Source organism: Ursus americanus, chromosome 36 (genome assembly GCF_024610735.1).
Source record: "Ursus americanus isolate L20-20 chromosome 36, mUrsAme1.1.p, whole genome shotgun sequence".
NCBI lineage: Eukaryota > Metazoa > Chordata > Mammalia > Carnivora > Ursidae > Ursus > Ursus americanus.
In genome coordinates, this window is record NC_142162.1 from 24,396,993 (window position 1) to 24,413,497 (window position 16,505).

Here is a 16,505-nt window from a genome sequence, read left to right on the forward strand (position 1 = left end):
AGAGAGGAGGCTGACGGGGTGGAAAAGGGAGAGAATACCTCAGGAGCTAACACGTAAGGGTCTGAATCTTCCCCTTTCCTCTCAGGCCTTGCAGAGGCCAGGAGGGTCAGTGTTAGGGAAATAGAACTGGGAACAAACCCATTAAGATAGAGAATTTATGCTATCTCAGGAAAGAAATTTAAAAATCCTAAAGTAGGGAAAGGACAAAGAGATATGGACCATAGAAAATGAAGTTCACAGCTACGGGCATCTGATACAGGACTTGGGTAACTGTGAGTCTCTTTTAGGGTGGAACTGGGGAGAATGTTCTTTTCTTTTTTTTCTTTTTTATTTTTTTAAGTAAGCTCTACACCCAATGTGGGGCTTGAACTCATAACCCTGAGATCAAGAGTCACATGCTTGGGGTGCCTGGCTGGCAGGTTGGTAGAACATCCAACTCTGGAACTTGGGGTTGTGAGTTCGAGGCTAATATTGGGCATAGAGATTACATTAAAAAAAAAAAAAAAGTCTTATGCTTTACCAACTGAGCCAGCCAGGTACCCCTGAGGACAGTATTCTTGAGGCAAGTGGGGAAGTATGTGCTACCCCTTATAGACACATGTACAGCACCCGTATGTGTTTGCAGTTATAGAAGCTCAGCAGGTATCACCAGCAAAAGGTGCTATTGTATTGCCCCATGACCCTCAGCATGCCCATGGAATGCCCCAAGCAGAAGTACTATAATTGACACCCTTTCCCTTCTCAGTGAGGTCAAAGAACTATTGCAGGTACCCCTGCCAGGCCTGAAATACCCAAGAGCTGATTATCTATAAATTGGGTACGTAATCAAAATAGATAGGTGAAGGGAGGAGGGTGGCTTGTGTACATGGTCCTGGGCTCAGGTGCAGCAAATTAACCTAGCTATCGCATACAGCATAAGCGGATGCAGCCAATATGTAGCCACAGTACATGAGCCTGATATCCATTGACACTTGCATTCCTGATGAATCTCTGGGAGCGTGGTCCTGTGTTTCATTGGTGGTTATGAAGGTCCAGGAGGAAACCTACCCTTTTTCAACTCAAAAATTATCAACTCTTGTTTTATCCCTATATTTCCCTACCCCCCGTCCCTGTTATTTTGCAGCAAATTCCAGGCATCATCAATTTAACTGTATTTCAGTGCATATTCCTAAAAAGATGAGGAGTCATTTAAAAAATATATCCACATACAATAATCATACCTTAAAATGACTATTCAGTCAAGGGATGCCAGGGTGGCTCAGTAGGTTAAGTGTCTGCCTTTGGCTTAGGTCATAATCCCAGGGTCCTGGGATCAAGTCCCGCATCGGCCTCCTTGTTCAGCGGGGAGCCTGCTTTTCCTTCTGCTAGTGCGCTCGCTCTCCATCTGTGTCTCTCTGACAAACAAATAAAATCTTTTTTTAAAAAATGACAATTCAGTCAGTATTTATATTTCCCTGGTTGTCTTTTCTTTTCTTTTTTTCTTTTCTTTTTTTTTTTTTAAGAGTGAGTGTGTGAGCAGGAATGGAGGGTAGAAGGAGAGAGTCTTAAGCAGGCTCCAGGCAGAGCCCAATGAAGGCCCCCATCTCATGACCCTGAGTTCACAACCTGAGCCGAAACCAAGGGTTGAACACTTACCTGACTGCACCACCCAGGAGCCCCAAGGGAGAGAGAGAATCTTAAGCAGTCTCCACGGCCAGCTCAGAGCTTGACTTCGGGCTTGATCTCGCAACCCTGAGATCATGACCTAAGCTGAAATCAACAGTTGGACGCTAACTGACTGAGCCATCCAGGTGCCCCCTCCCTGGTTGTCTTTAAGCATTATTTTCTGGTTTACTACATCGAGTTTACTAAATGAGGTAAAAATATTATAATTGGTTGGTATCTCTTAGTCATCTTCTAAATTGTAATGTCTCCTTCCATCTCTCTCTCCTTTTTTTTCTTTTTAATGAAGAAACCAGGTTTTTTCTATAGAGTTTACCACAGTGTGCATTTTGCTAATTGTGCACACCCAAACATTTATTTAACCTATTCTCTGTCTCTTGTATTCTTTGTAAATTGACAGAGGCTTTATCAGATTCATGGGTTTTTTTTCAAGTTCACTTTATAGTCATACTTCCATCAGGAAATAATGTCTGGTAGTGATGCATAGGCAGCCATTAATGATCATTATCTAGATCAAGTAATTCACTAGGAGTTGTAAAGTAGTAGTTGTAACCTAATTCTATCATTTATTGCCCAAGTATTTCTATAAAAAGAAATACTTCTTTGCAAAGCATTTGGTTCCTACATGAAAGCATTTAGCCATTTTCCCAAGGAGGCCTGATTTCTTTGAGTGAGAAAACCGTGTTTAAAAAGCAGAGTCTGGAAAAAAATAATAATAAAAAAATAAATAAAAAATAAAAGCACAGCCTGGGTTCTAGTGTTGCCGTTTCTTTTTGAGCCAGTGCACAGAGCTTTGATTTTTATTTGTAAATCTAGCCTTTAAAATACCTTTAAGAAAGAGAGTCAACTTCAGTTACAATTGCTTTTAGCACTTTTTAAAAATATTTATTATGTTAGTCACCATACAGTACATCCCTGGTTTTTGATGTAAAGTTAGATGATTCATTAGTTGTGTATAACACCCAGTGCACCATGCAATACGTGCCCTCCTTACTACCCATCACCAGCCTATCCCATTCCCCACCCCCCGTCCCCTCCGAAGCCCTCAGTTTGTTTCTCAGAGTCCATAGTCTCTCAAGCTTCACTCCCCCCTCTGATTACCCCCCCTTTCTTTATCCCTTTCTTCTCCTACCGATCTTCCTAGTTCTTATGTTCCATAGATGAGAGAAACTATATGATAATTGTCTTTCTCTGCTTGACTTTTTTCACTTGCATTATCTCCTCCAGTGCCGTCCATGTTGCAGCAAATGTTGAGAAATCGTTCTTTTTGATAGCTGAATAATATTCCATTGTATATATGGACCACAATTTCTTAATCCAATCATCTGTTGAAGGGCATCTCGGCTCCTTCCACGATTTAGCTATCGTGGACAGAGCTGCTATGAACATTGGGGTGCACATGGCCCTTCTCTTCACTACATCTGTATGTTTGGGGTAAATACCCAGTAGTGCAATGGCTGGATCATAGGATAGCTCAATTTTTAACTTTTTAAGGGACCTCCACACTGTTTTCCAGAGTGGCTGAACCAACTTGCATTCCCACCAACAATGTAGGAGGGACCCCCTTTCTCCACATCCTCTCCAGCAATTGTTGTTTCTTGCCTTGTCAATTTTTGCCATTCTAACTGGCATAAGGTGGTATCTCAATGTGGTTTTGATTTGAATTTCCCTGATGGCTAATGATTTTGAACATTTTTTCATGTGTCTGTTAGCCATTTGTATGTCTTCATCGGAAAAGTGTCTGTTCATATCTTCTGCCCATTTTATGATTTGTTTTTTTGTTTCTCACGTATTGAGTTTGAGAAGTTCTTTGTAGATCTTGGATACCAGTCTTTTATCTGTAGTATCATTTGCAAATATATTCTCCTATTCCGTGGGCTGCCTCTTAGTTTTTACTTTCTTAGCACATCTGCTAGAAGATGAGTTAGGGATAGAGGAAGGGGATTAAAACCTCATTCAGTTACTTCCTTTTAATTTATCAAATAAAAGTAGAGAGTGAGAAGAAGCTAGCATTTGTTAGATTATCAGGCCCTGGGCTTGTGTAACCTTAAAAAAAAAAAAAACTTTTACTATAACCTTAAGTGACTGATGAATATTGTGCCCAATTTATAGATGAGGAGACCAAATCTTGGAGTGGTAAAATTATTTATTCTGTACCATACTGCCTATGAATAGTGGGCATTTGTTGTTGTGGGATTTGGTTTGGTTTTTATATGTAATATGATGTAAGAAGCTGACTTGGTTTTTCCAGTACTGCATAAAGGACATCAGAAAGTCATTGGATTTGGGGCACCTGGTTGGCTCAGTCAGAAGAGCATGTGACTCAATCTCGGGGTTGTAATTTTGAGCCCAATGTTGGGTATAGAGATTACTTAAATTCTTTAAAAAAAAAAAGCCTTTGGATTAGAGGTATAAAACGTTTTTTAAAATAACCAAATTTTTGCTACCTTATTTTACATATGCCACAAAAATCTGAATTCAAACTGGGATAGAAGTGAGGATCAGGGTTAGAGAATGGGAGTAGAAAAGAATAATTTAGGAAACTGATATCTTTTTTCTTTCTTTTAATGAAAGGGTTCCTGATAAGTTTGAATTTTTAGGTATTGGTTTTCTTAACACATAGCCATTTTCAAACCACTGTTCAATCACATGTGAGTGGAACATCCCCTAAACATCTGTAGGAAATGGACTTTGATGTCAGAGACTTGTATTCAAATTCCAACTAGTAGCTTACTGGGTGTATCAATTTCATAGAGTAGTCAAATTTTTCTTTGTAGAACTTTAAAATAAGCACTCTGAAATTTGAAACAGTTCTTAAACATGGTTTTGCCTTCAAACTACCAGTTTTGAGGGACTGATTTTCTTTTTTTTCCAGTTTACTATAAACACACCACCTACTCCAGAAGACCTGATGTTAAGTCAGTATGTTTACCGACCCAAGATACAGATTTATAGAGAAGATTGTGAGGCTCTTCACCAAAAGATTGAAGAGTATGGAAGTTTTTATTTTTGTGTATGTTTTGTTGGGTGGGTGGATAATCTGTGTGGTAAAGTTTTAATTAGAATAACATTGGCATAGGAAAAAGGTCATGGCATTAATTGGCAGTGTGGTATGGTATGTGGAAAAGAATCAGCTTTGTAGGCAGACAGATTGAAGCTTAATCCTGGCTACAGCATGAGCTGCGTAACTATATGTAAGACATTTAACCTTCATTTCAACATCCATAAATTAGGGATAATAATATCTACTCAGCAGGTAGAAATGAGCAGTAGAAATAATGTATATAAAATATTTTCATGCCATCCACAGCAAAAAGTTATGTCCTCAATAAACAGTTATTAGGTTATGATATCATAAATTGATTGCAAAAGAACACTTTCAAAAGAAGATAATACACTTTAGAAATTTATATATAGTGCCCGTTTAAGATTTCCTTTGAGTTTATAATTTTACCATTTGCCCTTGATTTGCATATAAGAAAGTATTATGCAGATTATTGCTCAGTGCTTTGATAGATGTAGATGCTGCATACTAATTTACAGATTAGGTATATCTAAATTCCCTCAGGTAAATTAGACTTGCAACTCAAAATATATTTATATCATGCTTGTCTAGAACGAGTCAACTAAATTTGAACCATTCTAACAGAAAAGAAATAATTTTAAAATAACTATGTAGTTTTTAAACTAAAAACTTAAGATGCTGTTAAATTATAATACTACAGATTTGCCTGATTCTGGTTTTTAATTCACCAACTATATATTGAACACCTACTATGTGCCAGGCACTGTACTAAGTACTGGGGCTCATCACTGAACAAGACAGAAAAGGTTTTTTTCTCCATGTTTTTAAAAGAGTTGAGTGTCTCAAGATTTGTCTTAGAATGTTTTATTTTGAATAAAATAGGATCTCACATACAATGCCCAGTCTGTTTAGATGTGCTCTAGTGTTTGACTTTACACTTACGTTCCTGTATATAATATATTCTAACTCTGATAGAAATTTATTTCTTATTAACCAGAGACTAATATACAATTTTGCTACTTTTATAAATGCTATTATATAAAGGTGAGATAAGACTGGAAACTGAATCGGGAACTTTTACTTAAAATAATAGCTACAACTTTGCAACAATTATGCATTGATAGGCCTTAGGATTCTTTAAAAGCCATATGTTTTCATATTGGAACAAGTTGATTGAGATTGTGAGGGAAGTTTTTCTGATTCATAACATTCTTGAACTGTTCTACAAGCGTTGAAATAATCAGGCTGACCACTGTTCTTGAGTGAATTCCCCTTTTTTTAATGTAGAAAAGAACTAGGAAAAATTAAATTAAGTATTCCTGTAAATCTGAGTTGATTCATTCAAGCTGACTTCTGAACCCTGTGCTAATTAATTAACTTTTCTGTATTTTAGATTAAAGCTTTCTGCATTGAACCAGGATAAACTGTTGACTGATGTAAATAGGAACCTGTGGGAAAAAATGAGACACAGCTCTGACGAGGAGGTATTTTTATCTCATTTTCTGAATGGGAATCAGTATAGACATTTTGAACCTGTTTTTTGTGAAATAAGTAACTGTTACTTGATAATTAGTGATGAATTCTTTAACTTCTCAGGTATAATATGTTAGCAAGGTTTTTATTTAATTATACGTGAGTAATCGTTAAAATATATAATCTTTTCAAACCTGAAATGACCAATTAAATATATGAAATATATTTGAAGTTCATTTAGAATTTCCTCCTACTTGTTTCACTTAGATTGAGATGAGGAGAAGATTTACTTTAATTGGTTAAATAGCGACTCATTTTGTATGTTCTCTAATATATTAAAAGTTTTATTAACTTGAGGCCTGTCATTTTCTAATTTGTAATATGAATAAATGAATTAAAAGCAAGAATTAAAATTAAAATCTTTGGTTCTGTCCTTAAACTACTAAATGTGATTACATTTGCAAATGAGACGTGCCCTGCCTTCGGAATCAGTCTAGGATGGGCAAAACAGCCCATAGCAGCTGAACCAGCCTTCCCCGACCATTTGCCTTTCCTAACTCATTTGTTTTAGTATGCCGTAACCTTTGATTTTCCGTTGCAGCTGAAGGTCTTTGGAATTTACCTGAACAAAATAAAATCACGTTTTACCAAGATGACTAAAGTCTTCACTCACCAAGGAAAAGTGACTCTCTACAGCAAGCTGGTACAGTCAGCTCAGGTAATTTGAAACAGCAGCATAGAAAGAAAGATCTATTAAAATTACTTTATAGAGGTTGTAGAATATGGAGAATGTTTCCTAAGGAACATGGGTCATAAAGAGGTGGGGTTTAATTTATCAAAAGTGGGAAATCTGGCATTTTGAGTAATTCTAGAATATATTTACTAATATGAGCCTATGTCTTATCTCAAATTTGTTATCTATTATACATGTTGAAATAAAACAATATAGGATTCTGATCTTCCATTGCTAAGGACTGTACTGTAGTATTGTCTTCCTCATAGTCCAGACCCGGCTGTGTATGTGTGTGCATGTTTACTTTTATTTGCTTATTTATGTTTTTAAGTAATCTCTACAGACAACGTGGGGCTCAAACCCACAACCCCGAGATTAAGAGTCGTGTATTCTACCAACTGAGCCAGCCAGGCGCCCCTGTGTGTGCATGTTTAAAGTAGCATTTCCCAAAATGATTGTACTGTGCATAAAAAACCTTCTTTCCTTTGGCAAATAATTCTGAGAAATGTTACATGCTGTATCCCCCCTTTGGAGAAATATAATAGCTAGCATATTAAAGTCTAAAGTCAGAAATCTTTTTTTAAGTCTAAAAGGAACAGAACATACTATAATTCTGTTCAGTGTTTCCTGTATTTATTTAACCATAGAACATTTTTTTAGGAATTCGTTTTTGGGGGTGCCTTGGTGGCTCAGTTGGGTAAGCATCTGCCTTCAGCTCAGGTCATGATCCTGAGGGTCTGGGATTGAGCTCCCGTCAGGCTCCCTGCTGAGCAGGGAGCCTGCCTCTCCCTCTCCTTCTGCCCCTCTCGCTCTCAAATAAATAAATAATTTTTTTAAAAGAATTATTTTTCAGGGGGCACCTGGGTGGCTCAGTTGGTTGTCTGACTCTTGATTTCAGCTAAGTTTGCGATCTCAGGGTCATGAAATTAAGCCCCGAGTCACGTTCCACACTGGGTGTGGATTAAGATTCTCTCTCCCTCTCCCTCTGTCACTCCCCTCCCTCCTCTAAAAATTTTTTTAAAAATAAAAATAATTCCTTTTTGGGGGGAGCACCTGGCTTGCTCAGTCAGTGTGAGACTCTTGATCTCGGAATTGTAGATTTGAGCCCCATATTGGATGTAGAGATTACTTAGAAATAAAATCTTAAAAAGATTTTTTTTAAGTAGAATTTATTAGCATCTTATATTACATGGAAAGACTGGAATAAAGGAAAGTACAAAAAATAAGTTTATATTAATCTGTTATGTATGCTTTTTAAAAACATTTTAAGTCCAGACTTGAAGATTTGACCTTCATTTTAAGATTTGCCTGTTCATGATACAGCAGTATGTCAGCAAGTTTAACCATTTATAATGTTAAAATATTTTGTTTAGAGGTTTAACTTGACAATATAATATTGTGTGTTTAGAATGAGAGGGAGAAACTTCAGATAAGGATAGATGAGATGGACAACATACTTAAGAAGATTGAGAACAGTCTCACTGAGGTTGAAATAGGTAACGTATATTGAATACTTTTCCAAAAGAAAATTTAATTTTATCTAAATGCCTCCCTACAGTACAGATTGCTGGTATCACTTATGCCAAAGCCTTGTATTAGCAACTTGAGACATTAAATAAGAGCAAAATAAAACTCTGTAACACAATCAACAAGAGATGCCCAAGATAATAAATAAATCTCTTTGGAAAGCTCTTCATAATCTAGACCATAATCTTATTTTTTTAAATAGATGAATTTACTGTCTTCTTTGAAAATTATCTCTCCTTCAGTTTGACCTCTCATAATCCCGCATTGTTAGTATTACTGTCCTGAAACTGCTTTCTCAAAGATCACAAAATTCCACATAATCATCAAATTTGGAAGCTCTTGGTCCTTAACCATTTTGACCTCTCAGCATTTGACACTGCTGATTATTTTCTTTCTGAAACTTTCATCTCCCTGAACCTTTGTGATATGACACTACCCTGACTATATGTTTTTTTCCTGAGTATTCCCTTTGGTCCTTCTGTTGGTCTCTCTCTAACCTCTTGTGTAGACATTTAAATTTTATCATCTACTCATTTCTGTATTCTCTCCCTTAATGCTTTCATCTGCTTTAATATTTGTGTTTGTATGAATGATTCCCAAATTCAGTTAAATTCATCATTTGTTGAACACCTATTGCATAACTGATACTGTGCTTAGCATCAGAAAAAAAGATATAAACACAGATTTTGACCCTGAGTAGCTTATAATTATTCTGACTGAAGGCATCTTTAGCCTCTCTCTTGGGTTCCAAACTTAACATTTCTAGCTTCCTGCTGAACCTCTATGCAAAAATGTCTTTAAGCACCTTAAACTCTGTGTGAATAAAATGGAATTTATTGTCTTCTCCCATTTCCAAAATAAAGCCTGAAAACTTGCTCTCCCTATGATTTTTTTTTTTAAAGATTTTATTTATTTTTCGACAGAGAGAGAGAGAGAGTGACAGCCAACAAGAGAGGGAACACAAGCCGGGGGGGGGGGGGGGGTTGGAGGGGAGAGGAAGAAGCAGGCTCCCAGCAGAGCAGGGAGCCCAATGTGGGGCTTAGATTCCAGGACCCTGGGATCATGCCCTGAGCCGAAGGCAGACGCTTAACGACTAAGTCACCGAGGCGCCCCTCCCTATGATGTTTCTTATCTCTATTAAAGGCATCACTATTGTTATAAACTCTAAAAAGCTAAAAACTTTCTTTGTCTTTGAGTTTGTCTTATCAAGTCCTGTCATATCTACTTCTTCAGCATCTCTTGTATCGTTTCCCATTCCCGTTAAGGCTGTCATTAATTCTGACATGCTATTTCAAATTTTCTAACTAATCTATCTACACTCTTCATTCTGTCTCTTTCCTGTCCAACTGCACATTGCTGCCAGATTAAATAATTATGAAAACATTTTCATTATGTTACTTCCTTGAAAAACTTGTCTTTCCATTTATAACAAAATAAAGTCCAAACACCGGAGCTTGACATTTAACATTCTCTACAATCATTTTTTTTCTCCAGTCCTTTTTAGATCTTCCTTTCTTAAGCAATTTACTTTTATTTTTTTATTATGCATCCCAAATTCCAACCAAATCTTGTTATCTCTATGCAGTAGTGCCACTTTGTCTTTGCCAGTGCATTCTCCTGTTTTCTAGTAAAGTAGTCATCATCCTTGAGCTCCTATAACGATTTTGTTAGTCCTTATAGTAGCTATACATCTACTTGTAGTTATAGTTACTTTTGTGTAGTTTATCTCCCTAACTAAATTGTAAGCTCCATGGAAGCAAGGATCAGCTTTTATTTTTCTCCATATCCCTCAGAGTTCTTAGTACTATGCTTTGTATTGAGTAAGTGCCTAGGACATGTTTTCTGCACTGCATTGATAATGAGTATATGAATTCCATAATCTTAGATTGCCCCCTGCCCCTTTGTCATTACCTTTCTCTCTACTTCACACAGACACACAAATAGAAGCTATTAGGCCACAACTTCTAAACTTTTATTGCCAAACAAATCAAACTTTTATATATCTATATCCATTCTTTCATCCATTCTTCTTTTCCCTAAGACCAATCTTTTCACCTAAACTTTGAGTTCCATCTCGTCTGATCTTCTCAGGAATTTCATATCACTGATTTTTCCTTATCTCTTATATATTCAACCTCCCTGCCTCCCCTCTGAAGGATATATTCACCTCTCTCTTATCTTTAAAAATACCAAAACCACACTTCCCTCTCTAGGACCCACTAACAAATAGCTCTCTATTTCTTTCTCATTTCTTCATTATTCCTTGTGCAAATACACTGAATACCTAATATGTGCCATGTACAGTGCTCAGTGCTAAGAATACTATGGTGATAAAAAACAAAAACTTAGGGATGCCTGGGTGATGCAGTTGGTTAAGAGTCCGACTCTTGGTTTAGGATCAGGTCTTGATCTCACAACCCTGAGATCTACACTGGGCTCCAGCTCAGCATGTAGTCTGCTTAGGTTTCTCTCTCCCTCTCCCCCACTCTCCTGCTTATGTGCATGCTCACTTGCGCACAGGCACTTTCTCTCTCTCTAATAAATAAATGAATCTTTTTTTTTTTAAAGATTTTATTTATTTATTTGACAGAGATAGAGACAGCCAGCGAGAGAGGGAACACAAGCAGGGGGAGTGGGAGAGGAAGAAGCAGGCTCATAGCGGAGGAGCCTGATGTGGGGCTCGATCCCAGAACGCCGGGATCACGCCCTGAGCCGAAGGCAGACGCTTAATGACTGAGCCACCCAGGTGCCCCAATAAATAAATAAATCTTTAAAAAAAAAAACAGCAAACCCAAAAACTTTTATGGTTTTGTGGAGCTTCTCATCTAGAAAAGGATATGAGAATTAAACACATAGAGAGCGCCTGGGTGGCTCAGTCGGTTAAATGGCTGCCTTCAGCTCAAGTCATGATCCCAGGGTCCTGGGATGGAGCCCCTTCTCAGGCTCCCTGCTCTGCAGGAAGTCTGCTTCTCCTTTTCCCTCTGTCCCTTCCCCCGACTCATGCTTTCTCTTTCTCTCTCTCTCTCAAGTAAATAAATCTTTAGGGGCGCCTGGGTGGCTCAGTGGGGCGCCTGGGTGGCTCAGTCGTTAAGCGTCTGCCTTCGGCTCAGGGCGTGATCCCAGCGTTCTGGGATCGAGCCATGCATCAGGCTCCTCCGCTGGGAGCCTTCTTCTTCCTCTCCTACTCCCCCGCTTGTGTTCCCTCTCTCACTGGCTGTCTCTCTCTTTCTGTCAAATAAATAAATAAAATCTTTTAAAAAAAGAATTAAATAGTTTTATGGTAAGTGGTTACATGGTAAGTGCTTACAAAAGAGAGGTTACATGGTACTGAAATAGGTCCTGAAATAGAAATCTAACCTAGTCCGGTCAGGAGAGGCTTCCCTCGAAGGAGGTGGCATTTAAGCTAAAATCGAAGAATGAGGAAGAGTTAAAGTGAGGAGGGGAGAGTGGACTATTGAATATGAATACACATGCAGAAGCTCTTATGGGAAAGAATATACCAAGTACAAGGGTCTGAAATAAGGCCAATGTGGCTAGAATAGAGACAGCTTAAGAGAGAACATGATTTGAGATAAAGCTGGAGATGTCAGCTTTAGGGGCTGGCCAAGGAAGGCCTCTTAGGAGTTTTGACTTATAAAATAATTTTATATAAAGAACTAAGGAGAAAATAGAAAATATTTTTAAGAATTAAAAAGAATAGGGACGCCTGGATGGCTCAATCAGTTAAGCTTCTGCCTTCAGCTCAGGTCATGATCGCAGGGTCCTGCTTAGCAGGCAGCCTGGTTCTCCCTCTACCTGCTGCTCCCCCTGCTTGTGTTCTTTCTCTCTCTCTCCGACAAATAAATAAAATCTTAAAAAAAAAAAATAAAGAAGAAGAAGAAGAATTATTAAAAAGAACAGGAATGCCAGGGTGGCTCAGTCAGTTAAGCAGTTGCCTTCAGCTCCAGTCATGATCCCAGGGTCCTGCTTAGCAGGCAGCCTGCTTCTCCCTCTTCCTCTGCTGGTCCCCCTGCTTGTGTGTGCTCTCTCTCTCTCTCTCTCTCAATAAATAAAATCTTTAAAAAAAATTATGTTTTTGAGGTAAAAATCTAAACTTGGTTTGGATGTGAGAAGGGAAAGGGATTTTAAGGATAAGGTTTCAAGGTTTCAAAAACAAATTAAAATTTTAAAATGTGCATGCATGCATTTGTATATGTGTATCTGGTCTTGCTTCTTGTCCATGGGATTGCCTAACAATAACTTTGATGTATGCAAATTATATATAAACAATTTACACCTCAAAGTGGCCCCTGAGAAGTTGCTGTTGGAGATCATTGCCATATGGCTCAAAGTTCACTTGTCTGCCACTAGAAGCAAGTCTTTGTATGAAATTATAATTATAGCTCATTGCTTTATTGGTGAGGAAAATGGGGAATGATGAGTGTTTGTGAAATATTGTTAACACTTCATTTTGGGACCATCTTTTTTTTCTCATCTCTGGTTATTTTTGACTGAGTTATTCTAATGCACATCGCCTACTTAGAAACTAAGAATTTGGAGGATGAAGAGAAAGACAGTCCTTTGGAAGAATGGGATTCTGAAATGAGAGCTGCAGAGAAAGGTAACTGAAGGGGCTCCTGCGTGACTCAGTTGTTTGAACATCTGACTCTCGATTTCTGCTCAGGTGTTGATTTCAGTGTCATAAGATCAAGCCCTGCATTAGGCTCTGCGCTAAGTGTGGAGTGTGCTTGTCCCTCTCCCTCTGCTCCTCTCTTTGTCTCTCTTTCTCTCTCTCAAATAAATAAATAAATAAATAAATAAATAAATAAATAAATAAAATCTTTAAAAAAGAAAAGAAAGGTAACTGAATTAAGGAGATAAATGGGGGAAAAACAATGTATTCTTTGTTTAGGTGAGATTAAGTGGTACAGAATTTTCAGTAGAATAGATGATTTTTGTAGCAACATTTTAATGTGTCTGTTCTGATAAATTTGTTTTGTTTTTCTTTCCAAAGAACTGGAACAGCTGAAAACTGAAGAAGAAGAGCTCCAAAGGTCAGCCTTCATTTGGAGTGTTAGAAAATAGGCTAAACTTTACAAGACTAAATGACTTCCTACCTCCAAAAACTGGAGGAGAGTGGACACATGAGTATTGACTTAAGACCGACTCAGGGCTTCTGCTCCACCTTGAACTTGACCTATCTAAGTTGACAACATTTACTAAGCACTTACTGTTTACAGGGCATTAATCCAAGGTAGTATTTCTCAAGCTTGAATAATATCAGGATCCTTTTGAAGAAAATAAACCTAGCATTAAGCTGTTTTTATATTGTACTTTTATATTACATTTAAGTAAGTATAAAATGAGGTATATTTTTCTTATTGTCATGGATCTTATTTAACTGTAAGACTAAAATGAATCAAATACAAATGACAAATCAAGTAAAATTCCAACTGACAACATTAATTTGACAGGTGATAATGTTTGGCTAAAATTAAATTGATGCTAGCAAAATGACTAACAAGGCATAAGTTCTGTTTAGCACTAATAAACTAAACAAAACCAAACACAGGCATCAAGATTATGGCATGTCTCCGTTTTAAGGTGGGCATTCGTATGATCTACATTATGTTTATATTTTATCTTCAAAACAAAATAAATTTTAATAATAATCTTAGAGAATATGCAAACCTTCAAGGATACCTTCGTGGATCCTAATTTTGAGAACCATTGATTTAAGCCTTTCCTAATTAGACTCACATTTCTAGATTAATGCTTATCAAAAAAAGAAAGAAAGAAAGATACCTAAGAAAACAAAAATGGATGCCATTCACTTCAGTGGGGAGCTATCTAGCCTGTGACTTCTTGTCATAAACCTTTATTTTAATGGAGTCCAAATTGTCTGACAACCCAGCCTTATCTTGCTGTAATACCTACTTTGATTTGCAGAAATCTTTTAGAACTGGAAGTACAGAAAGAACAGACCCTTGCTCAAATAGACTTCGTACAAAAACAAACAGATACAATTGAAGAGCTACTGGATCAGTTGAGGTAAGGAAAAGTAGGTGTCATTAGTTTGTGTTTTATCCCATGCCTTTGTAGTTGTCTAAACCTGTCACAGCAGTTGACATGTGTTTGTAATGTGGATCACTGTTTTAACCTATAGTACAATATATTCTCAAAAAGAGTTAATGTACCCAACATCAAGCTGAAGGTATACAGGTGGGAAAGCTATGAAATTATAATTTTAAAATATCTGTTGCCTAAACTTGGGTTTTCTCTGATATACAATTCAAAATTGAGTTACTTCTTCTTTCAAAAGCATGTTTGTACATTCACAGTATTTAAATCAAAATATTGATTGTCCCCTAAGCCAGTAGAAAAACTTCAGCTGTTGCTGGTACTGTTTGCGTGGTATCAGAAGTTAACTCTCTTCTTTTACCTCAGAAAAAAATTCTTTGTCTCTCTTTCTTTCTCTCCAGCTTATCTGAGTGGGAAGTCATAGAGTGGAGTGATGATCAAGCTATATTCACCTTTCTTTATGACACAATAGAACTTACCATCACCTTTGGAGAGACAGTAGGTGAGTAGCAAAAGTAAGATAATTCTTCAACAGGAAAATGCATGGCTGAACTCACTAAAGAGTCCATTCTTTATTTTAATACAATAATAACTATTGACATAATGAAAGCACTGCTGAAAATCTTAGAAGAGGTGATCACTTAAATTTGTGATAATTGAATTTTATTTTATTAGATAAAGAATAAAATAAAAATTCAACTAGTGAAAGTTGACCTTTGTTGAGTTACATTAAATGATAGAAATTTTACATTTCCAAATAATGGATCAACATGCTATTTGCATCTATTTTCTCTGAGTTCTTTTTCTCCATCTCTGTTTTGTGATAGAGGATTTACTCTAATGACTGATGACTCTTAACTTTTTTGTGTGCTTAAGTTACCCTGAAAAGTTAGTTGCAAGTTCTGTGTGTATTGGTAGGCTTATCAAAGTAGGTAGAATCACTATATGGTGACTGGACTGAGTTCTAGCTGTTTTGTTGAGAGTCTCCTGTCAGTGTCTTTAGGTCTTTTCTCTGAAATAGTTTCAATACGGCCAACCAAACTTCACAGTTTCCCAGCCTCCACACACGATTCTCCTTAAAAGTTCCTTTTCTCAAAGAATACTATCGAGGCACTTGGGTGGCTCAGTCGGTTGAGCGTCTGACTCTTGGTTTCGGCTCACATCATAATCTCAGGGTCCTGGGATGGGGCTCTGCACTCAACACACAGTCTGTTTGTCCCTCTCCTCCTTCTCCTGCTCATGCTCTCTCTCTCTCTCCCAAATAAATAAATGTATAAAATCTTTTAAAAATAATAATAATACCATCAATTTCAGTCCAGGTCCAAAATTAAAACTTAGGGATTAGGGGTGTCTGGCTAACTCAGTCAGTAGAGCATGCAACTCTTGATCTCAGTGTCATGAGTTTAAGCCCCACATTGGACATGGAGCCTACTTTAAAATAAATAAATAAACAAAAAATAGAACTTAGGAATCACTCTGTACCTCTTTATCCTTTATCAGGCACATCTAATCATCAATAAGACTTAGAGATTTTAATTTCTTAATACTGACCCACATTTCTTTGTTTCCTGTCAATAATCTCTAACCAAATGGCTACGATAACATTACACTTGGCCTTTCTGAATCCTCTCCTTTTCCTCTCCAATTCATCTTCCTCCCCATAGCTATGGTGATTGTTGGAAATCTGATCATGCACCTAATATTCTTAGACGAATGATCAAAGTATTTGTTATGGCCTATAACATCTTGCATGCATTGAATTTTTCCTCCTTTTCCTGCCTCATCTTAAACTATTCTCTGCACTTTGGCACATGGATTTCTTTCATTCCCCCCCCCCTTTTTTTAAAGTAGGCTCTATACCCAACGTGGGGCCTGAACTCATGACCCTGAGATTAAGAGTTGCATGCTTTTCCAGCTGAGCCACCTAGGTGCTCCTCTTTCATTTCCTTAAAAGATCCTGGTCTTTTCGTGCACAATCATGTTCCGTCCTACCTCAGGACCTTCATAATGATGTTTTGTATGCCT

The 16,505-nt window shown here is 37.3% G+C and overlaps 1 protein-coding gene across 3 annotated transcripts in view; it reads left to right on the plus strand.

The window, feature by feature from the left end:
* KNL1 (kinetochore scaffold 1) overlaps nt 1-16,505 on the plus strand; it is a 61,721-nt gene that overhangs the window by 38,130 nt on the left and 7,086 nt on the right. For 2 of the 3 annotated variants that reach the window (XM_087859246.1, XM_045770778.2), the window contains exons 14-21: nt 4,538-4,653; nt 6,081-6,171; nt 6,762-6,878; nt 8,302-8,389; nt 12,916-13,020; nt 13,414-13,453; nt 14,349-14,450; nt 14,882-14,982. In XM_087859246.1, the coding sequence (XP_087715372.1) occupies nt 4,538-4,653; nt 6,081-6,171; nt 6,762-6,878; nt 8,302-8,389; nt 12,916-13,020; nt 13,414-13,453; nt 14,349-14,450; nt 14,882-14,982 (760 nt within the window). The remainder of the gene's footprint in view (nt 1-4,537; nt 4,654-6,080; nt 6,172-6,761; nt 6,879-8,301; nt 8,390-12,915; nt 13,021-13,413; nt 13,454-14,348; nt 14,451-14,881; nt 14,983-16,505) is intronic. The other variant, XM_045770787.2, reaches the window with a different exon arrangement.